General features: G+C 42.1%; 1 protein-coding gene across 1 annotated transcript; it reads left to right on the top strand.

Annotated features, from left to right (window-relative positions):
- The first annotated feature begins 20,220 nt into the window (after window positions 1-20,220).
- Window positions 20,221-24,232, top strand: LOC311113582 (uncharacterized protein). The gene is made up of 4 exons (XM_084156834.1): window positions 20,221-20,279; window positions 20,625-20,664; window positions 22,078-22,155; window positions 22,389-24,232. Exons 3-4 carry the CDS (start codon window positions 22,086-22,088, stop codon window positions 22,778-22,780), a joined length of 462 nt encoding a protein of 153 aa, XP_084012960.1. The 5' UTR covers window positions 20,221-20,279; window positions 20,625-20,664; window positions 22,078-22,085; the 3' UTR covers window positions 22,781-24,232.
- Window positions 24,233-25,043: the final 811 nt, after the last annotated feature.

Below are 25,043 nucleotides of genomic sequence, written 5' to 3'. Positions count from 1 at the left end.
AGTTTATCTCTCCCGTTCTGAATTGACCGATGTATTTTATCATTCCGGCGCAATACATATTCATCTCAAAATAATAGACATTTAATGAGTGTGAAGCAGAAAGTGAATATCCAACAGAAATTGGTAATTAATATTAAGAGGAACATTGTTAAGGTAGACTAAAATGTAAACAATACCTTCCAATAAGGATAAATGTTTGTTTTGTTTGTTTTTAAACCTTACAATAGGTTAAAAGCAGAACATTGTTTGAGGGTGATCCCCACCCACCCTCACTCTCTCTGTCAGCGCTACCCTATAAAAGTGCAACCAGGTATTGAGTGTTTTTTATTTTATTTTTTATTTCACCTTTATTTAACCAGGTAAGCCAGTTGAGAACAAGTTCTCATTTACAACTGCGACCTGGCCAAGATAAAGCAAAGTAGTGCAATAAAAACAACAGAGTTACATATGGGGTAAAAAAAACATAAAGTCAGAAAATACAACAGAAAATATATATACAGTGTGTGCAAATGTAGCAAGTTATGGAGGTAAGGCAATAAATAGGCTATAGTGCAGAATAATTACAATAGTATTAACACTGGAATGCTAGATGTGCAAGAGATTATGTGCAAATAGAGATACTGGGGTGCAAAAGAGCAAAATAAATAATATAGGGATGAGGTAGTTGGGTGGGCTAATTTCGGATGGGCTGTGTACAGGTGCAGTGATCGGTAAGGTGCTCTGACAACTGATGCTTAAAGTTATTAAGGGAGATAAGAGTCTCCAGCTTCAGAGATTTTTGCAATTCGTTCCAGTCATTGGCAGCAGAGAACTGGAAGGAATGGCGGCCAAAGGAGGTGTTGGCTTTGGGAATGACCAGTGAGATATACCTGCTGGAGCGTAGACTACGGGTGGGTGCTGCTATGGTGACCAATGAGCTAAGATAAGGCGGGGATTTGCCTAGCAGTGATTTATAGATGGCCTGGAGCCAGTGGGTTTGACGACGAACATGTAGTGAGGACCAGCCAACAAGAGCGTACAGGTCACAGTGGTGGGTAGTGTATGGGGCTTTGGAGACAAAACGGATGGCACTGTGATAGACTACATCCAATTTGCTGAGTAGAGTGTTGGAGGCTATTTTGTAAATTACATCGCCGAAGTCAAGGATCGGTAGGATAGTCAGTTTTACGAGGGCATGTTTGGCAGCATGAGTGAAGGAGGCTTTATTGCGAAATAGGAAGCCGATTCTAGATTTAACTTTGGATTGGAGATTCTTTATGTGAGTCTGGAAGTTGAGTTTACAGTCTAACCAGACACCTAGGTATTTGTAGTTGTCCACATACTCTAGGTCAGACCCGTCGAGAGTGGTGATTCTAGTCGGGTGGGCGGGTGCCAACAGCGTTCGATTGAAAAGCATGCATTTAGTTTTACTAGTGTTTAAGAGCAGTTGGAGGCTACTGAAGGATTGTTGTATGGCATTGAAGCTCGTTTGGAGGTTTGTTAACACAGTGTCCAATGAAGGGCCAGATGTATACAAAATGGTGTCGTCTGCGTAGAGGTGGATCAGAGAGTCACCAGCAGCAAGAGCGACATCATTGATATACACGGAGAAAAGTGTCGGCCCAAGAATTGAACCCTGTGGCACCCCCATAGAGACTGCCATAGGTCCAGACAACAGGCCCTCCGATTTGACACACTGAACTCTATCTGAGAAGTAGTTGGTGAACCAGGCGAGGCAGTCATTTGAGAAACCAAGGCTATTTAGTCTGCCAATAAGAATGCGGTGGTTGACAGAGTCGAAAGCCTTGGCCAGGTCGATGAAGACAGCTGCACAGTACTGTCTATTATCAATCGCGGTTATAATATCGTTTAGGACCTTGAGCGTGGCTGAAGTGCACCCGTGACCAGCTCGGAAACCGGATTGCATAGCGGAGAAGGTACGGTGGTATTCGAAATGGTCGATGATCTGTTTGTTAACTTGGCTTTCGAATACTTTCGAAAGGCAGGGCAGGATGGATATAGGTCTGTAGCAGTTTGGATCTAGAGTGTCACCCCCTTTGAAGAGGGGGATGACCGCGGCAGCTTTCCAATCTCTGGGGATCTCAGACATTATGAAAGAGAGGTTAAACAGACTAGTAATAGGGTTAGCGACAATTTTAGCGGCTAGTTTTAGAAAGAAAGGGTCCAGATTGTCTAGCCCAGCTGATTTGTAGGGGTCCAGATTTTGCAGCGCTTTCAAAACATCAGCTGTCTGAATTTGTGTGAAGGAGAAGCGGGGGGGGCATGGGCAAGTTGCAGCAGAGGGTGCAGAGTTGGTGGCCGGGTTAGTGGTAGCCAGATGGAAAGCATGGCCAGCTGTAGCAAAATGCTTGTTGAAATTCTCGATTATTGTAGATTTATCGGTGGTGATAGTGTTTCCTAGCCTCAGTGCAGTGGGCAGCTGGGAGGAAGTGCTCTTATTCTCCATGGACTTTACAGTGTCCCAAAACTTTTTGGAGTTAGTGCTACAGGATGCAAATTTCTGTTTGAAAAAGTTAGCCTTTGCTTTCCTGACTGCTTGTGTATATTGGTTCCTAACTTCCCTGAAAAGTTGCATATCGCGGGGGCTATTTGATGCTAATGCTGTACGCCACAGGATGTTTTTGTGCTGGTCAAGGGCAGTCAAGTCTGAGGAGAACCAGGGGCTATATCGGTTCTTAGTTCTGTATTTTTTGAATGGGGCATGTTTATTTAAGATTGAGAGGAAATTACGTTTAAGGAACAACCAGGCATCCTCTACTGACGGAATGAGATCTATATCCATCCAGGATACCTGGGCCAGGTCAATTAGGAAGGCCTCCTCGCTAAAGTGTTTTAGGGAGCGTTTGACAGTGATGAGGGGTGGTCGTTTGACCGCGGACCCGTTACGGACGCAGGCAATAAGGCAGTGATCGCTGAGATCCTGGTTGAAGACAGCTGAGGTGTATTTAGAGGGTATGTTAGTCAGGATGATATCTATGAGGGTACCCATGTTTACGGATTTTGGGTTGTACCTGGTAGGTTCGTTGATAATTTGCGTGAGGTTGAGGGCATCTAGCTTGGATTGTAGGATGGCTGGGGTATTAAGCATATCCCAATTTAGGTCACCAAGCAGTACAAACTCTGAGGATAAATGGGGGGCGATCAATTCACATATGGTGTCCAGGGCACAGCTGGGGGCTGAGGGGGGTCTGTAGCAAGCGGCAACAGTGAGAGACTTATTTCTGGAAAGGTGGATTTTTAAAAGTAGAAGCTCAAACTGTTTGGGCACAGACCTGGATAGTATGATAGAGCTCTGCAGGCTATCTCTACAGTAGATTGCAACTCCACCCCCTTTGGCAGTTCTATCTAGACGGAAAATGTTATAGTTGGGGATGGAAATTTCAGAATTTATGGTGGCCTTCCTGAGCCAGGATTCAGACACTGCTAGAACATCAGGGTTGGCAGAGTGTGCTAACGCAGTGAATAACTCAAACTTAGGAAGTAGACTTCTGATATTTATGTGCAAGAAACCAAGACTTTTGCGATTACAGAAGTCATCAAATGATAGCGCCTGGGGAGTAGGAGTGATACTGGGGCCTACAGGGCCTGGGTTAGCCTCTACATCACCAGAGGAACAGAGGAGGACTAGAATAAGGATACGGCTAAAGGCTTTAAGAACTGGTCTTCTAGTGCGTTGGGTACAGAGAAAAAAGGGGGCAGATTTCCGGGTGTTATAGAAAAGATTCAGGGCATTATGTACAGACAAGGATATGGAAGGATATGAGTAAAGTGGAGGTAAACCTAAGCGTTGGGTAACGATGAAAGAGATAGCATCGCTGGAGGTAACTCTAGAGGCATAAATTGAGTCGGTCTCCGCGTGTATTGGAGGAGGTGCAAAGGAGCTATCTAAGGCAAGTTTAGCTAGGCTGGGGGGTGTGCAGTGATATAGTACAATTAGAAATAACCGAAACAACAATAAACTAACCATGTTTGGGCTGAGGCTAAACATAAACAGGATGTAGTACCGTAAAAAGGAACAGTCCAGCAGATATCAGCTGTATAGCTGAGTTATCATAAGGTCCGGTGGTAAACTAGTGAGTAAGAGGCCACGGCTAGCCTGTGCTAGCAGGCCGGGGCTAGCAGATGGATGGAATCTTCGTGGTTAACGTCGTAACCACATCAGATGATTTCGTCGGCAGACCAGTCGTGTAGGATCGGCGGGGCTCCGTGTCAATACTAGGTGGTCCCGTCCGGTTGACAGAGAGGTAGATAGCCGGGAGATGGGCTTAGCTCAGGATAATTAGCCAGACCACAGCGTCCGTTTTGTTGTAGCTAGCTGGTAGCGACGAATCCGGAGTTAAAGGTCCAGTGATTCAATGGTTCCAGCGGAAAAACTGATATGTTCTGGGTCGATAACGCGCTGTGCAGACTGGCCGAATATCCGGTGATCAATGTCCAGTGATTAAAATTAATCCCGCAGAAGAAAATCCAATGTTCTGGGTGAAACACCGCTAGCTAAGGCTAATAGCAGGTAGCTAGTTAGCTGGCTAGCTAGTTTCACTGGAGATTCTAGATAAAAGGTAAGTCAATAATAGAGTCCGTTCCACATTGAGTGAGGCGGGTTGCAGGAAAGTATATTTTGTAGAAGGATGAAAAGTCTGATAGGGAAATAGGTACGAAAAATACAAAAAAAAACAAGGTATTTACAGGCTATTTACAGACACACGACAGAAACAGACTGCACTACTTCGCCATCTTGGAATGAGTTGTGTGTAAGGGGGCAATTACTTTTTCACACAGGGGAATTGGGTGTTGCATAACTTTGTTCATAAAATAAGTAAAATAAGTATACCTTTTTTGGTTATTTGTAAACTCAGGTTCCCTTTGTATAATATCAGGTTTTGGTTGAAGATCTGATAACATTCAGTATCAAAAATATGCAAAAGTAGAGAAAATCAGAAAGGGGGCAAATACTTTTTCACAACACTGTATATTAGTTTGTTTTGTTTGGTGTATTTGATAGAAAAAAAAAATATATACAATTTAACCTCACAGTTAGGGTTGAGGTTAGGGTAAGATTTAAAATCAGATTTTCAATAGAGAAAACAGGCGGGGTTTATCACTTTGTGGCTGTGGTAACTAGTGACGACCGTTAGAAAGCACTATTTGGTCATTTAAATGAAAAGGCACTTGCAAAATATTTATTTGTATCTATTTTGTTGTGCTGTTACATTTGTATCGTTATTTCATGTCCAATGTGTTGTTACATATCATTTCAGCTGCGTGTCATATCACATTGCCTGTAAGAAACATGATGAGCACATTTACGTGACAGTAGGTCTAATTAGGCTACATGTTTAAATCTGTAAAAACATTTTCCCCCCAAGCTGTTTAACACAGTTCTGCATTTTGGCCATCTATTTTGCAAACATCAATCTGTTAAATCACATTGTTAAAATGTTTTCATTCCGTTACAATTGTAACAGTCCTGGCTGAGACACATATGCTTTGTGGTTACAATGTAGCCTAGCTGAGTCTGTATGCACCTATGTGCAAAATGAAAAAGCACAGGATATTTGTACCTCTATAAAACAGCTCTGCTTTGCTTGGTAAACAATATCGACCAAGTGAACAAATTCTACCCTCGTTGCATCGATTATGTATGCTGCTGAGACAAGTTTTAAACATTTTCATGGTGGCACTGTGACAGTGCTTCAAACAAATAAAAGTCCATGTCGGACGTCAAAACTCGATCTATAACCAAAGATCACATTTGTTTTCAAATACTGTAAAACTATTTGGTGGAATGTGCTTAGAATTTTTTTTTTTATTGAAGACAACGTTAATTTGCTTTGGCTCTAGTGTTCCATAGGCCTACATATGCATTTGTGGGGCACAACAAAAAAGAAACCAAGCCAAGCATCAATCAGATCTTCTCCCTAAATTCCTTTTCCCATCCATGTCTCACTCACTCAATTGCGTTCTACCACTCCCTCTACACATGCGTCCCAAGTACACACACAAGCAAGCTCCCACTTTGCCTCCAGAAATACATGCCTAAACGTATCTACAGTGAGGGAAAAAAGTATTTGATCCCCTGCTGATTTTGTACATTTGCCCACTGACAAAGTAATGATCAGTCTATAATTTTAATGGTAGGATTATTTGAACAGTGAGAGACAGAATAACAACAACAAAATCCAGAAAAACGCATGTCAAAAATGTTATAAATTGATTTGCATTTTAATGAGGGAAATAAGTATTTGACCCCTCTGCAAAACATTACTTAGTACTTGGTGGCAAAACCCTTGTTGGCAATCACAGAGGTCAGACGTTTCCTGTAGTTGGCCACCAGGTTTGCACACATCTCCGGAGGGATTTTGCCCCACTCCTCTTTGCAGATCTTCTCCAAGTCATTAAGGTTTAGAGCCTGACATTTGGCAACTCGAACCTTCAGCTCCCTCCACAGATTTTCTATGGGATTAAGGTCTGGAGACTGGCTAGGCCACTCCAGGACCTTAATGTGCTTCTTCTTGAGCCACCCCTTTGTTGCCTTGGCCGTGTGTTTTGGGTCATTGTCATGCTGGAATACCCATCCACGACCCATTTTCAATGCCCTGGCTGAGGGAAGGAGGTTCTCACCCAAGATTTGACGGTACATGGCCCCGTCCATCGTCCCTTTGATGCGGTGAAGTTGTCCTGTCCCCTTAGCAGAAAAACACCCCCAAAGCATAATGTTTCCACCTCCATGTTTGACAGTGGGGATGGTGTTATTGGGGTCATAGGCAGCATTCCTCCTCCTCCAAACACGGCGAGTTGAGTTGATGCCAAAGAGCTCAATTTTGGTCTCATCTGACCACAACATTTTCACCCAGTTCTCCTCTGAATCATTCAGATGTTCATTGGCAAACTTCAGACGGGCCTGTATATGTGCTTTCTTGAGCAGGGGGACCTTGCGGGCGCTGCAGGATTTCAGTCCTTCATGGCGTAGTGTGTTACCAATTGTTTTCTTGGTAACTATGGTCCCAGCTGCCTTTAGATCATTGACAAGATCCTCCCGTGTAGTTCTGGGCTGATTCCTCACCGTTCTCATGATCATTGCAACTCCACAAGGTGAGATCTTGCATGGAGCCCCAGGCCGAGGGAGATTGACAGTTCTTTTGTGTTTCTTCCATTTGCGAATAATCGCACCAACTGTTTTCACTTTCTCTCCAAGCTGCTTGGCAATGGTCTTGTAGCCCATTCCAGCCTTGTGTAGGTCTACAATCTTGTCCCTGACATCCTTGGAGAGCTCTTTGGTCTTGGCCATGGTGGAGAGTTTGGAATCTGATTGATTGCTTCTGTGGACAGGTGTCTTTTATACAGGTAACAAACTGAGATTAGGAGCATTCCCTTTAAGAGTGTGTTCCTAATCTAAGCTCGTTACCTGTATAAAAGACATCTGGGAGCCAGAAATCTTTCTGATTGAGAGGGGGTCAAATACTTATTTCCCTCATTAAAATGCTAATCAATTTATAACATTTTTGACATGCGTTTTTCTGGATATTTTTGTTGTTATTCTGTCTCTCACTGTTCAAATAAACCTACCATTAAAATTATAGACTGATCAGTTCTTTGTCAGTGGGCAAACGTACAAAATCAGCAGGGGATCAAATACTTTTTTCCCCTCACTGTATCCCTGGACTATATAGACCTAGACAGATCCAGGCAAGAGATGCACGTCTCTTCACACTGTCAACCTCTTTCATTTGGAAAAATATTATGTTCTATTTAATTCTGATATATTACACTGTTTTAAAAAAAACTATAAAATAGGTGTGTCTTGGCTGTGATAAGGGCTCGGGAAATAAGAGCGTCTTGTTAGCTAAATTAACAATACAAGGTTATGCCATTACACAGACCTAGGCTGCTACAATTAAGCGCCTGCTGAGGTTACTGCCTTTTTGGAGATTGTGGTCCATGATATGATATAACCTGTTGATATTATGGTTTCAATAAATCCTCCTCTTCAGTTCTCTGGAACATAAACATTTTCCTGGAAGGGATGGGCCGTTCTCGGCCCATCCCTTCCAGGAAAATGTTTATGTTCCAGAGAACTGAAGAGGAGGATTCAGTTCCAGAGAACCTACGTGGGCATAGGTTCTTCTTATTTTATCTTAAAGGGACATATCTATAACTACCCCCTGACAGGTAAATCACTGACAATCAAGGGAGTTTCATCACCTAAAAAAATAAAACAATGATCAGCCTAAGAATGAAAAGATTAGCGACCATGTGAGTCTCTGGGTTGCTATCTATGTGCAGTAGTTCTCTTGCTTATTAAAACTGATCTCAGGTCAGCTGGTAGCAGGGTCTTAGCCTGAAAGTCTATGTGCAGTGGTTCTCCTGGTGCTGTCTCAGGTCCAGTTTGCGTTGGAAGCCGAAGAGGCAGCACGGTCAGTAGCAGGGTTGGTTGCCACTGTGCTGACGGCTGCGAGTGATGATGTTGGAGCTCTGGCTGAAGGCTTTGCCACACACCAGGCACGCATGGGGCTTCTCACCTGGGATAAAAGGGCAGAGGGGACATACTGTATTAAAGGGGAAGTTCACTATTTTTACTAAGTTAAAGGGGCAGTGCAGTCAGAAATGTGATTGACCTGTTTTCCCCCATGATATTTCCACACTATGAGGTCGAAATAACACACTGAAATCGTGAAAAATTATGATAATGCCCTTCTAGTGTAAGAGCTTTTTGTAAAGAAAACTGCTGGAATTTCAGCCTGTTCAGGTGGGATGGAGTTTCTGTCCCACAGTATGACATCACAATCTGATCTGATTATTCTGACCAATGACCAGTCACCTCATATGCATCCTCCTACGTTGAAGGGGTAAGCGGGGTAGGCTCTAGAGCTGTGGTGTCAAACTCATTTTGCCCCAAAGGCAGCATTCGATCTTCAACAAGGTCCGGAGGGCCGCACTGAAAATTGGTTAAATTTGAGTTTGGGGAATTTTCCATGATCCCTGACTGTCTAGCTTTCATTTCGGTGATTATTAGCAAGCTAGACACAGTCAAGAAAAGAAAGTATGAATGTATATATTGTCATTTCTACACAGTTTCAATTTGGTTTTAGTCATTTGAAAGTATATTGAGTCTCAGAGAAATAAATTATAAAAAATATTTGGAGTTATTTTCATTAAATAAACAAATACAGTGATTTATTAGACATACAGTAATGATTTAAAAATTAAATAAAAAAGACAAGCAAAAACTAAAACGCTTTTATTATGGAAGTGGTCCGATGAAGCAGATGCTAAGCTACAGGACTGTTTTGCTCGCACAGACTGGAATATGTTCCGGGATTCATCCAATGGCATTGAGGAGTATACCACATCAGTCACCTGCTTCATTAATAAGTGCATCGACGACGACGTCCCCACAGTGACCGTACGTACATATCCCAACCAGAAGCCATGGATTACAGGCAACATCTGTACTGAGCTAAAGGCTAGTGCTGCCGCTTTCAAGGAGCGAGATACTAATCCGGACGTTTATAAGAAATCCCGCTACGCCCTCCAAAGAACCATCAAACAGGCAAAGAGTCAATACAAGACTAAGATCGAATCCTACTACACCGGCTCTGACGCCCGTCGGATGTGGTAGGGCTTGCAAACTATCACGTATTACAAAGGGAAACCCAGCCGCGAACTGCCTTCTATGCTCGCTTTGAGGCAAGCAACACTGAACCATGCATGAAAGCACCAGCTGTTCCGGACGACTGTGTGATCACGCTCTCCACAGCCGATGTACAGTATCTCACAAAAGTGAGTACACCCCTCACATTTTTGTAAATATTTCATTATATCTTTTCATGTGAAAACACTGAAGAAATGACACTTTGCTACAATGTAAAGTAGTGAGTGTACAGCTTGTATAACAGTGTACATTTGCTGTCCCCTCAAAATAACTCAACACAGCCATTAATGTCTAAACCACTGGCAACAAAAGTGAGTACACCCCTATGTGAAAATGTCCAAATTGGGCCCAATTAGCCATTTTCCCTCCCCGGTGTCATGTGACTCGTTATGTTACAAGGTCTCAGGTGTGAATGGGGAGCAGGTGTGTTAAATTTGGTGTCATCGCTCTCACACTCCCTCATACTGGTCACTGGAAGTTCAACATGGCACCTCATGGCAAAGAACTCTCTGAGGATCTGAAAAAAATAAGTGTTGCTCTACATAAAGATGGCCTGGGCTATAAGAAGATTGCCAAGATCCTGAAACTGAGCTGCAGCACAGTGGCCAAGACCATACAGCAGTTTAACAGGACAGGTTCCACTCAGAACAGGCCTCGCCATGGTCGACCAAAGAAGTTGAGTGCACGTGCTTAGCGTCATATCCAGAGGTTGTCTTTGGGAAATAGACGTATGAGTGCTGCCAGCATTGCTGCAGAGGTTGAAGGGGTGGGGGGTCAGCCTGTCAGTGCTCAGACCATACGCCGCACACTGCATCAAATTGGTCTGCATGGCTGTCGTCCCAGAAGGAAGCCTCTTCTAAAGATGATGCACAAGAAAGCCCGCAAACAGTTTGCTGAAGACAAGCAGACGAAGGACATGGATTACTGGAACCATGTCCTGTGGTCTGATGAGACCAAGATAAACTTATTTGGTTCAGATGTTGTCAAGCGTGTGTGGCGGCAACCAGGTGAGGAGTACAAAGACAAATGTGTCTTGCCTACAGTTAAGCATGGTGGTGGGAGTGTCATGGTCTGGGGCTGCATGAGTGCTGCCGGCACTGGGGAGCTACAGTTCATTGAGGGAGCCGTGAATGCCAACATGTACTGTGACATACTGAGCAGAGCATGATCCCCTCCCTTCGGAGAGTGGGCCGCAGGGCAGTATTACAACATGATAACGACCTCAAACACATCTCCAAGACGACCACTGCCTTGCTAAAGAAGCTGAGGGTAAAGGTGATGGACTGGCCAAGCATGTCTCCAGACCTAAACCCTATTGAGCATCTGTGGGGCGGAGGAGTGCAAGGTCTCTAACATCCACCAGCTCCGTGATGTCGTCATGGAGGAGTGGAAGAGGACACCAGTGGCAACCTGTGATGCTCTGGTGAACTCCATGCCCAAGAGGGTTAAGGCAGTGCTGGGAAATGATGGTGGCCACACAAAATATTGACACTTTGGGCCCAATTTGGACATTTTCACTTAGGGGTGTACTCACTTTTGTTGCCAGCGATTTAGACATTAATGGCTGTGTGTTGTGTTATTTTGAGGGGACAGCAAATGGTCGTCGGGTGAGGGTGAGGTCGTCGGGTAGGCTTGGCTTGGGTAAGCTTGGCTTGGCTTTATACATAGTTTGGGCTTTGTCGAGTCAGGCTTAAACTATGTATTTAGATTGTAATTAGGTATTGTAGTTAGGTATTGTAGGTAGTTATCGTGGGTTGTTGTATGTAATTATTGTAGGTTAGCATTGTATTCGGCTGAGCCCGGTGTAGCACGAAGCTAGCTGGCTAACCCACTACCTAGCGGGTAGCTACTGGCAACTATTAGCAACGGTATAGTTGTTTCACGCCTGAGAGTGCCTGTAATTACGCCAGCTGGCTGCCTACAATAATTACAAAAGATGAACGGGGCAAAGTACAGAGAGATCCTTGATGAAAACCTGCTCCAGGGCGCTCAGGACCTCAGACAGGGGCAAAGGTTCACCTTCCAACAGTACAACGACCCTAAGCACACAGCCAAAACAACACAGGAGTGGCTTCGGGACAAGTCTCTGAATGTCCTTGAGTGGCCCAGCCAGAGCCTGGATTTGAACCTAATCAAACATTTCTGTAGAGACCTGAAAATAGCTGTGCAGCGACGCTCCCCATCCAACCTGACAGAGATTGAGAGGATCTGCAGAGAAGAAAGGGAGAAACTCCCCAAATACAGGTGTGCCAAGCTTGTAGCGTCATACCCAATAATACTCAAGGCTGTAATTGCTGCCAAAGGTGTTTCAACAAAGTACTGAGTAAAGGGTCTGAATCCTTATTTAAATCTGATATTTCCGTTTTTTTGTTGTAATAAATTTGCTACAATTACAACAAAAAATTGCTTTGTCATTATGGGATATTGTGTGTAGATTGATGAGGGGGAAAAAATGATTTAATCCATTTTAGAATAAGGCTGTAATGTAACAAAATGTGAAAAAAGTCAAGAGGTCTGAATACTTTCCGAATGCACTGTAAATGCACTGTTTTCCAACACACATGATGAGTGATGATGAATTGAATCAAGTGTGTTAGTGCTAGGACAAAAACAAAAATGTGCACCCCTTTGGGTCCCTAGGACCAGGATTGAGAAACAGTAGATTAATGCATCAAAATGAATGAACAACACTCCAGGAAACTACTTTCACACCGCCTGGCTCTGTCCACCCACCCTACAGTTCTGGAAAGAAACCATACACAAACTAATCCACCCTTTTGGGTCACAGCATTCCTCTCTCCCCATCATTCTGCCTTCTTGGAGATCATCAGTCCATTTTAATTGCCTTAAATATCGCCAAGAAAACAATATTACTCAACTACGAAAACAGAAACGAACAGTCTATTTTGTCAACGAGTTAACCTTCTCACACCAAAGACAAAATTCAAACCTTCAACAAAATCTGGACCCCACACCTCAACTTCTTGCAGCTACCACTGAGCTGATTGTCACGAGAATTTCTATCTCTAATTAATCAAACTTAATGCTCTGAATAATTCCCAGAGGGTGTAAGGCTCTGGTTTAATCATGAATTAAACAAAGGTCCACAACCAGCAAGAATGATCTGTATGTTTAATCATGGAGAGCTCTGCCGCCAAAAAACACAGCTTTTATACTTCACACAAAGGCACTTTGCTCCGCCCACCTTTAGGAGGCCTTTAACCAGTTTCTCAGTCCCCTTCATCCTGGAATGTTTGTCTCAGCAGTTTCTAACTCACCCCCTCTGTTAGTGGGTTTATAATGATAACCCTAACACAGTTCACACAGTCATCATCAGTATTGGGGTTAACAATTTTAGTCATAATCATAATTCCTCTATCACTGATCCCACCCTAGTGTTTCCTCTACCACCCAAGTTGCTATTACTATTTATTTGTATACATTATATGGAGCAGCAGTTGAAAGGTATAATGTTTGATAGTAACCAGCCACAATAGGGACGCCCCTCAGGGGAAACAACATCTTTGATACAGCAATGCCCTCAGGTAAAAGGAGACCAATCTGGCCCAAATATTATGGTAAACATATAGGGGAAGGAAATTCCTATGTTGGTAGATACAGATGCTTAAACACTTTTGGGATTTCATGTTCCCTGGTAATACATTTTGAAACAAAACCCCTGTCCTATTCCATAGGACCAATGAATGTTGAAAATGATTTTCTGTATTCACCCACAAAACCGTGTAACTGTTTAGGTAGAGATTTGTTAACTAAACTTAATGCTACAATGTATTGTATTCCAGGTGGAGTTTTCGTTGATATCCCAAACGATGAGATATTAAAACAATGAGTATACAGGCAAATTGAACCACTCCCCCAGGAGGAGTGGGGGTCTGACACTGTTTCCCAGTCTATCCTGTCTCAGGAGCCAGACTCATTATGGACAAAACACTGCAATAACAGTAGACTGATAGGCAGTGCTAGCCCAGTTATAATACATTTTGATTCCTGAAAGAAACTCTAGTGTTGACAGCTACCTTTTAAAAAGGAAGCTCCCTCCAAAGTTTATCTCTCCCGTTCTGAATTGGCCGATGTATTTTATCATTCCGGCGCAATACATATTAATCTCAAAATAATAGACATTTAATGAGTGTGAAGCAGAAAGTGAATATCCAACAGAAATTGGTAATTAATATTAAGAGGAACATTGTTAAGGTAGACTAAAATGCAAACAATGCCTTCCAATAAGGATACATGTTTGTTTTGTTTGTTTTTAAACCTTACAATAGGGGTAAAAGCAGAACATTGTTTGAGGGTGATCCCCACCCACCCTCACTCTCTCTGTCAGCGCTACCCTATAAAAGTGCAACCAGGTATTGAGTGTAAGGGGGCAATTACTTTTTCACACAGGGGAATTGGGTGTTGCATAACTTTGTTCAGAAAATAAGTAAAATAAGTATACCTTTTTTTGTTATTTGTAACCTCAGGTTCCCTTTGTATAATATCAGGTTTTGGTTGAAGATCTGATAACATTCAGTATCAAAAATATGCAAAAGTAGAGAAAATCAGAAAGGGGGCAAATACTTTTTCACAACACTGTATATTAGTTTGTTTTGTTTGGTGTATTTGTTAGAAATAAAAATAAAAAATACAATTTAACCTCACAGTTAGGGTTGAGGTTAGGGTAAGGTTTAAAATCAGATTTTCAATAGAGAAAACAGGAGGGGTTTATCACTTTGTGGCTGTGGTAACTAGTGACGACCGTTAGAAAGCACTATTTGGTCATTTAAATGAAAAGGCACCTGCAAAATATTTATTTGTATCTATTTTGTTGTGCTGTTACATTTGTATCGTTGTTTCATGTCCAATGTGTTGTTACATATCATTTGAGCTGCGTGTCATTTCACATTGCCTGTAAGAAACATGATGAGCACATTTACGTGACAGTAGGTCTAATATTAGGCAACATGTTTAAATCTGTAAAAACATTTCCCCCCCAAACATTTTCCCCACAGTTCTGCATTTTGGCCATCTATTTTGCCAACATCAATCTGTTAAATCACATTGTTAAAATGTTTTCATTCCGTTACAATTGTAACAGTCCTGGCTGAGACACATATGCTTTGTGGTTACAATGTAGCCTAGCTGAGTCTGTATGCACCTATGTGCAAAATGAAAAACCACAGGATGTTTGTACCTCTATAAAACAGCTCTGCTTTGCTTGGTAAACAATATCGACCAAGTGAACAAATTCTACCCTCATTGCATCAATTATGTATGCTGCTGAGACAAGTTTGAAACATTTTCATGGTGGCACACTGACCAAAGATCACATTTGTTTTCAAATACTGTAAAACTATTTGGTGGAATGTGCTTTGAAAAATAAATGACATGTTGTCTTGAATACAATGTTAATTTGCTTTGGCTCTAGTGTTCCATAGGCCTTCATCTGCATTTGAAACCAACCCAAGCATCACTCAGATCTTCTCCCTAAATCCCCTTTCCCCTCCATGTCTCACTCACTCAATTGTGTTCTACCACTCCCTCTACGGTGTGTGGGAAAGTGTTCAAGTGCTCTTCAAACCTGTCCATCCACCTGCTAATCTAATTTCACCAGAGGTCTGACATGAAGAAACATGCCTTCATTCACACAGGTGAGTCAACATGTATTCTATTGGAATAGAGATCTTTATCATGGTCACAGTCAAAATGTGTTAATCATTTTCAATAAGGCCATACCATACCAAGATTATTATAGTAAAGGAAAACTCAAACTAAAATTCAAATAAAATTGGAAAAACAATTTAGTAAACTGAAATAAAGATAATAAATGAAAAACATTTGAAAAACTAAACCTATTCTGAAACTATTATCTTTCACTGCAAAACAAAATCAAATATAATAAAAACCATCATAAATTATGTTTCGTTTTTTTTCTTCTAAACTTGAGACAAAAATCTAATGGGGTTTTCAAGCTTCTGAATCTGGCAGGTAAATGCTGTCAGTAGATGCAGATGTTTCAAATAGGCCTAGCTATCACTACCCACTGGGCACAGATGTCAGTTCAACGTCTACTTTTGATTTACATTTGGTTGAGTTTTCAACAAAGAATTTCACGCTGTCATTGGATTTGGGTTAAAAGTTAGGTGAAAAAAAGACACAATTCTCTTAAGTTTATGACTTTTTGCAAATCCAATCAGATTTCCAAATTGATTCAACAACTTCACATTTAATTTTTAGGTTGAAATTATGTGTAAATAGCGTTGATTCAAGTAGTTTTTGCCCAGTGGGTAGCTAACAGGGAAGAAATCTGAGGGCGAGCACGGAGCGTGACTAGGACAAGCTAGAACAAGTTGTGAAGTTGCTGGAGCCATTCGCAATCCACACCGACCAACTTCAAACTGACAGCCAGTCGCTGTCTGATGTGGTGCTGTGCCGTCTCAACCTTGAACAGCAGGACCCCAGGAAGATGCCAGCATGATGAATCCAACAAGCATCTCGACCACAGTGCTGAGGTCTGAGGTCACTGTCCAGCCGGAGGGTCAACCTTGCAGGGCATTAAGTGCTGCGGAAATAACTGGAAAAGGTCAAGGGGGGCATGTTTACTGAGTCACCTCTCTAGTTCTGGCAGGCAAGGATGGCTGTTTATCCAAAGCTGTGCCCTGTGGCACTGGTCTGGTTTCTGCCCCTGCATCCCAAGTGTTCGTGAACAGAATATTCAAATAAAATAACATTTTATTTGTCACGTGCGCCGAATACAACAGGTGTAGATCTTACCGTGAAATGCTTACTTACGAGCCCTTAACCAACAATGCAGAGTTCTTTAAAAGTAAATAAGATAGGCTAAATAAACAAAAACAAAAATAGTAACACAATAAAATAACAATAACAAGGCTATATACAGGGGTAAAGGTACCAAGTCAATGTGCAGGGGTATGGGTTAGTCGAGGGAATTGAGGTAATATGTTCAGGTAGGTAGGGGTAAAGTGACTATGCATTGATAATAAACAAAGAGTAGCAGCAGCATATGTGAAGAGTGTGATGATGGAATGTGTGTGTGTGTGTGTGTGTGTGTGTGTGTGTGTGTGTGTGTGTGTGTGTGTGTGTGTGTGTGTGTGTGTGTGTGTGTGTGTGTGTGTGTGTGTGTGTGTGTGTGTGTGTGTGTGTGTGTGTGTGTGTGTGTGTGTGTGTGTGTGTGTGTGTGTGTGTTTTGTGTCTGTGTCCGTGTCCGTGTGTGTGTATATTTGTGATGGAGTGTCAGTGTAGTATGTGTGAGTGTGTGGTTAGAGTCCAGTGAGTGTACATCGAGCCTTTGCAAGAGAGTCAGTGCAAAATATTATTATACATAAGAATAAAATAAGGGGGTCAATGCAAATAGTCCGGGTAGCCATTTGATTTACTGTTCAGCAGGCTTATAGCTTGTGGGTAGAATGTGTGAAGGTGCATTTTGGTCCCAGACTTCGCACTCCAGTACTGCTTGCAGTGCGGTAGTAGAGAGAACAGTCTATGACTTGGGTGGCTGGAGTCTTTGACAATTTTTAGGGAATTCCTCTGACACTGCCTGGTATAGAGGTCCTGGATGGCAGGAAGCTTGGCACCAGTGATGTGCTGGGCCGTACGCACTACCCTATGTAGTGCCTTGTGGTCGGAAGCCAATCAGTTGCCATACCAAATGGTGATGCAACCTGTCAGGATGCTCTCGATGGTGCAACTGTATCTTTTTAAGGATCTGAGGACCCATGCCAAATCTTTTCAGTCTCCTGAGTGGGAATAGGCTTTGTCGTGCCCTCTTCACGACTGTCTTGGTGTGTTTGGACCACAATAGGTCCTTAGTGATGTGGACACCAAGGAACTTGAAGCTCTCTACCCGCTCCAGTACGGCCCTCTCAATGTGAATGGGGGCGTGCTCAGTCCTCTTTTTTTCCCCCTGTAGTCCACAATCATCTCCTTTGTCTTGATCACGTTGAGGGAGAGGTTGTTGTCCTGGCACCACACGGCCAGGTCTCTGATCTCCTCCCTATAGGCTGTCTCATCATTGTCTGTAATCAGGCCACTGTTGTGTTGTCGGCAAACTTAATGATGATGTTGGAGTCGTGCCTGGCCATGCAGTCATGGGTGAACAGGGAGTACAGGAGGGGACTGAGCACACACCCCTGAGGGACCCCTGTGTTGAGGATCAGCGTGGCAGATGTGTTGTTACCTACCCTGTCAGGAAGTCCAGGATCCAGTTGCAAAGGGAGATGTTTAGTCCCAGGGTCCTTAGCTTAGTGATGAGCTTTGAGGGCACTATTGTGTTGAACGCTGAGCTGTAGTCAATGAATGGCCTTCTCATGTAGGTGTTCCTCTTGTCCAGGTGGGAAAGGGCAGTGTGGAGTGCAATAGAGATTGCATAATCTGTGGATCTGTTGGGGCGGTATGCAAATTGTAGTGGGTCTAGGGTTTCTGGGATAATGGTGTTGATGTGAGCCATGACCAGCCTTTCAAAGCACTTCATGGCTACAGACGTGAGTGCTACGGGTCGATAGTCATTTAGGTAGGTTATCTTAGTGTTCTTGGGCACAGGGACTATGGTGGTCTGCTTGAAACATGTTGGTATTACAGTCTCAGTCAGGGACATGTTGAAAATTACACTTGCCAGTTTGTCAGCGCATGCTCGGAGTGCAGGTCCTGGTAATCCGTCTGCTTAAATGTCTTACTCACATCGGCAACGGAGAGCGTGATCACATAGTCATCCAGAACAGCTGATGTTCTCATGCATGCTTCAGTGTTTCTTGCATCGAAGCGAGCATAGAAGTGATTTAGCTCGTATGATAGGCTTGTGTCACTGGGCTGCTCACACCTTTGTAGTCTGTAATAGTTTTCAAGCCCTGCCACATACGACGAGCGTCAGAGCCGGTGTAGTACGATTCAATCTAAGTTCTGTATTGACTCTTTGCCTGTTTGATGGTTCGTCGGAGGGCATAGCGGGATTTCTTATAGGCGTCCTGGTTGGAGTCCCACTCCTTGAAAGCGGCATATCTAGCCTTTAGCTAAGTGCGGATGTTGCCTGTCATACATGGCTTCAGGTTGGGATATGTACGTATGGTCACTGTGGGGACGACGTCGTCGATGGACTTTAATGAGGCCGGTGACTGATGGGGTATACTCCTCAATGCCATCGGATGAATCCCGGAACATATTCCAGTCTGTGCAAGCAAAAGAGTCCTGTAGCTTAGCATCCGCTTCATCGGACCACTTCCATATTAAGAGCGTCACGGGTACTTCCTGTTTGAGTTTTGCTTGTCTTTTTTTGTTTATTTTTAAATCATTACTGTATGTCTAATAAATCACAGTATGTGTTTATTTAATGAAAATAACGCCAAATATGTTGTATAATTTATTTCCCTCAGCCTCAATATACTTTAAAATGACTAAAACCAAATCGAAACTGTTTAGAAATTACAATGGACCTATATACATTCATACTGTTTCTTTACTTTGTCTTGCTTGCTAATAATCACCTAGATAGTCAGGGATCATTGAAAATTCCAAAAAACAGTGCAGCCCTCCGGACCTCGTTGAAGACCGAAGGCTACCCCTGGGGAAAAATGAGTTTGACACCACTGCTTTAGAGCCTACCCTGCTTACACCTTCAACATAGGACGACACATATGAAAATAAAAGATGACTGATCATTGGTCAGAATAATCAGATCAGATTGTGATGTCATACTGTGGGACAAAAACTCCATCCCATCTGAACAGGCTGAACAGCAGTTTTATTTATTTATTTTTTACAAAAAGCTCTTACACTAAAAGGACATTATCATAATTGTCACAATTTTAGTGTTATTTCGACCTCATAGTGTGGAATTATCATGTGGAAAAAAACAGGAAAATCCTAATTTTGACTGCAGTGCCCCTTAAACTTATAAAGTAGTGAGCTTCCCCTTTAAAACAGTAAGTCCCCTCTGTTTTCCTATCCCAGGTGAGATGCCCCATGTGTGCCAGGTGTGTGGCAAAGCCTTCAGCCAGAGCTCCAACCTCATCACTAGCAGCTGTCAGCACAATGCCAACCAGCCCTAACACTGACCCCGCTGCCTCTTCTTCTTCCAACGCAAACTGGACCTGAGACAGCACCAGGATAACCACTGCACATAGATTTTCAAGCTAAGATCCTGCTTCCAGCTGATTTGAGATCAGTTTTAACAAGCAAGAGAACCACTACTCATAGATAGCAACTCAGAGACTCTCACATGGTTGCTAATTTTTGCATTCTTAGGCTGATCATCGTTTTATTATTTTAGGCGATCAAAGATCTAACTCCCTTGATTGTCAGTGATTTACCTGTCGGGGTAGTTAAAGATATGGCCCTTTGAGATAAAATACATTTTAGTGCTTGACATATCTAAATATATTTATCTTGTGACACCCACATTGCTTCTCTGGAACTGAGTCCTCCTCTTCAGTTCTCTGGAACATAAACATTTACCTGGATTGGATTGGGCTGAGAACTACCCACCCACCCTCCCTCTCTCTGTCAGCGCTACCCTATAAAAGCAGAGACATCTCTCCACTCTGCACTAGAACACCTGATTACTACAACCTTCAAGCGCACCACTGCACCGAGGAAGAACACACAGACACAGGTAAATACATTATTTTAAATACATGCCTAAGGTTTAGGTTTTAAAATCACTATTGGCCTCATGATAATCTCGGCCCCAGGACTAATTGCTACAGAGAGCTTTATGGTGACATGCACTACCAGTCAAAAGTATGGACACACCTACTCATTCAAGTTTTTTTTTTTTTTTTTTTACATTGTAGAATAATAGTGAAGACATCAAAACTATGAAATAACACATATGGAATCATGTAGTAACCAAAAAAGTGTTAAATAATTCCAAATATATTTTATATTTGAGATTCTTCAAATAGCCACCCTTTGCCTTAATGACAGCTTTCCAAACTCTTGGCATTCTCTCAACCAGCTTCATGAGGTAGTCACCTGGAATGCATTTCAATTAACAGGTGTGCCTTCTTAAATGTTAATTTGTGGAATTTCTTTCCTTCTTAATGCATTTGAATCAATCAGTTGTGTTGTGACAAGGTGGGGGGGGGGGGGAGTATACAGATGATAGCTCTATTTCGTAAAAGACCAAGTCCATATTATGGCCAGAACAGCTCAAATAAGCACATTTTATTTGTTATTTATTTAACCTTTATTTAACTAGGCAAGTCAGTTAAGAACAAATTCTTATTTACAATGACGGCCTACACCGGCCAAACCCGGACGACGCTGGGCCAATTGTGTGCCACCCTATGGGACTTCCAATCACGGCCGGTTGTGATACAGCCTGGAATCGATTGGTTAAAACCGCATTCCAGCCGGTGTCTGTTCCACAAGTTACCACCAGCTAAATCTATGACGTTAAAATGCCTATTTACACTGTTCCATCTGACTGCACAATCTACTGTCTCATCAACCCAGTCAGGCACTTTATAAACTTGATCTCCACTATAAAAAAGGATCTAGACATTATCTCACATTTCTTTTAGACTAACATTTAGTTTTCAACAGTGGAGATTTGTATAAACCTTGCTGTCTGTCTCCGACATTTGCAACATTGTTTCATTATTCAAATTCGATCTCCTGCTGTTCCATAATATTGAACGTGTCGGGCATCATTTTTATGGATATATACAAAATAAATATCCATTGAAAAAAGGTAAAACGAAACTTAGCTAATGTGCAGTCTTTCCAGCTTCAGTTTGAAGTGATTGTGTTACTGTAGCTGTGTTGTTGGCTAGCTCCTCTGAACAAGTGTCCTGATGAGTGAGCGCATTCTCTATGCCAGTTGAAATCGAGAATCATTAGCTCATTGTTACGGATGTATCCAAATAAATGTCACTAGAAAACAGCTTAAACAAATGCAAATGCAGCTAGTTTGCTGGCTGTTATTCTGGCTGAACTTTTTGACATAACTGTAAATTAGCCGTAGTTGGCTAGCTAGCAAACAAGGGATAAGAACGTTGCCAGTCAGTATGGCAATGGAACATTTTGAATGAACGACTGGGTCGGGTCCATACATACAGAACAAAAAGAACGAACGACTGGGTCGCTTCTCTAGCAACCCTAGATTTGTGTCGGGACTATATCTTGTGGAAGGATGAAATAGTACGAATAAATTAATCAAAATAACGTTTTTAATGAAAATATGTAAATCAGTATTTGAATATGTTGGTAACCTGTTGTATAAAAGTGATAATGCCCTCGAAGCCGGTGTTTGTTGGATATATTGGCACGGTTTGTCGGCCCTCGACTTCATCTCGGGTATCTTAGTATCTTCAATGCATGTTGTACCCTGCTTAACATTTGCATTTGGAACATCTCATTCTCTCTCTTCCTCTCACCCTCTTTCTCGCTTTCTCTCCTCTCTATAGTAGCAGCAATGGGAGGAAATCAAAGCGTCAGTGGAGGAAGTCATCACGTCTCTATGGTCCGGTGCTCCGGGGATTCAGGTATGTAACCCTATCCAGCAGGAGGGACTGTATAAATAAATGAATAAATAAATACATTCATATTTTATTGTTGTGCCACGTGGCCCATTCCACATGGGATTATAACACACATTGATATTAGACATGTCAAAGCATAAAGTTTTGTTGATCATAGCATTGTTCTCAGCAAACTCCTAATACTGACAACCGTATGTATTTCAGAACTGTCCAATGACTCTCTCTCTTTCTCTTAGCTCAACCAAATACTCCCCAACACAGCATCACCATAGCCAACGTTACAGGCGGCAATGTGCATCTCTACCACAATACAGTGCAGATGGATCTCAGTGACCTCATCGAGGGGAGTCAACTCAAGAAGGGCGACTCCATCCTCATCCTGGAAGGCACCTTTGAGAAGACCCACCTCTCTCAGAACCTCTATGTCACTGGCTTCCAAGTAGAAAGTGACAATACACATAGTTGCCTCGAAAAATCTCCACTTTATGGGCTGAATAACTTCCTGGCAGAGTATGCTGAGGGTCACCCCAAGTCCTACATCCTCACTGTCGACAAAGAGGTGAAGTTCGCCAAGACCGGAGAGATCTGGGTGGATGAGGACGGGGTGGATCACACCCCCAAAAAGTAACGCCACAAGGGAACCTCCTGTATCTTAACACCCTTTATTAATCAAAGATTAAACTAGATAAAAAATGATTACAGATACAAATTCAAGAGAGATTAAATCACTGATAAATGAAATGGGGTGTTCGTACTGCTAACGCTTCCAGATATGGTAGAAATAGTATTCACTTTACTTTTTGACAAATAAATAAATGTTACCAAACTGAGAAGTGAGCATATGTTCTGTAAGATATTATTTTGACAAGTAACTCAACGTGTGTGTTTGTGTGTGTGTGTGTGTGTAATTACATTACATGATTGGGGTTGCCACCAGATATCCTACATACTGCTACTTATTTTAACAGAGGTCAAGAACACAAGATTGTAATAAAACATTTTATTTTAAGGTTGTAGTCATGTTATTTCACGCTTACACAGTGATGGTGCAAGCCACTTACAGGGAGAATAAATAGGTCAGAATTTTTTTATTGAAAATCATGTTAGATAAATGTTTCCTAGCTAAAGGTTTGATGATGAGTTGATGAGTTGAATCAAGTGCGTTAGTGCTAGGGCAAAAACGAAAATGTGCACCCTTTTGGGTCCCTAGGAGCAGGATTGGGAAACACTATATTTTAATGCATCAAAATTAATGAACAACACTCCAGACAACTAGTTTCACACCGCCTGGCTCTGTCCACCCCACTCTACAATTCTGGAAAGAAACCATACACAAACTATTCCACCCTTTTGGGTTACAGCATTCCACTCTCCCCATCCCTCTGCCTTCTTGGAGATCTTCAGACCTACCACCCAAACATCAAACATTTTTGTTTTTTTGGCCTGGGGTATTTGGAGTAGCTTCACGTTTGTAAAAATGTATGCTACAAACTTCAATAAAAATGAATATATCATATTTTTCACAATGGTCTGAATCAAAGACTGCTAGGCAACCACTGAGTTGACTTTAATAACCATTGAGCTCTGGCAAGAACATCCCTGGAGTAGTCCCCCCCAGTGGTGTTCTCATCAACATGAGTGGACATTATCCAGACCCATATTGTAGGCCACTTATCCTCCTGAAAATTTAAACACAACAGGCTGTATCCATGTAACCTATACAGTTGCATAATATACCTAATTTTGTATTACATGTATGACACATCTCTATCAAACTCTTGGCAAAAAGGGCGAGATAAGTGGTACCTTTCAACTGCTGCTCCATTGTACATTTTCTATAATATTAATTCAGACAGAAAACACCACGTATTTGTTTAACCATTTTAGAAAGTAACTGAGAATACATTACGTCTTGGCAGTAGGCTCTGCAGCTTCAGGGTAGCTCACTGCCATAGCAAAGCTAAATCATTACCATACCACTGGTGAATCAACGTTGTTTCCATGTCATTTCAACCAAAACAATGTGATAATGTTGAATCAACGTGGATTATGGCCGTGATAATAAAGATCTGTTCATTTAACTTTGACTTTGAGTCCTCAGTGGTAATTTCCACGACAACTGCCTCTATACACACACACCACACACACACCACACACACATGGTGGCTGCACCATGTTATAGGTATGCTTGTAATCGTTAAGGACTGGGGAGTTTTTCAGGATAAAAAAGAAACGGGAAGAAGTTAAGCACAGGCAAAAACCTAGAGGAAAACCTGGTTCAGTCTGCTTTCCACATGACACTGGGAGATGAATTCACCTTTCAGCAGGACAATAACCTAAAACACAAGGCCAAATCGACACTGGAGTTGCTTACCAAGAAGGCAGTGAATTTTCCTGAATGGCAGAGTTACAGTTTTGACATAAATCTGCTTGAAAATCTATGGCAAGGCTTGAAATGGTTGTTTAGCAATGATCAACAACCAATTTGACTGAGCTTGAAGAATTTTGATAAGAATAATGGGAAAATATTGTACAGTCAAGGTGTGCAAAGCTCTTTGAGACTTTCCCAGAAAGACTCACAGCTGTAATCGCTGCCAAGGTGATTCTAACATGTATTGACTCAGTGCCCAGGGGTGTGAAAACTTATGTCACTGAGATATTTATGTTTTTCATTTTCAATACATTTGCAAAAATATCTAAACACGTTTTCACTTTGTCATTATGGGGTATTGTGTGTCGATGCGTGAGAAAAAAAATATATTTAATCCATTTTGAATTCAACCTGTAACACAACAATATGTGGAATTAATCAAGGGGTATGAATACTTTCTGAAGGCACTGTAACCTCAGTTTTCGCCACCAGGAGAATCAATGCACATATAGACCTTCAG

Source organism: Coregonus lavaretus (genome assembly GCF_964263955.1).
Source record: "Coregonus lavaretus genome assembly, chromosome: 40".
Lineage (NCBI taxonomy): Eukaryota > Metazoa > Chordata > Actinopteri > Salmoniformes > Salmonidae > Coregonus > Coregonus lavaretus.
Note: the sequence above shows the minus strand (reverse complement) of the source record. Positions and strands in the feature narration are given on the sequence as shown.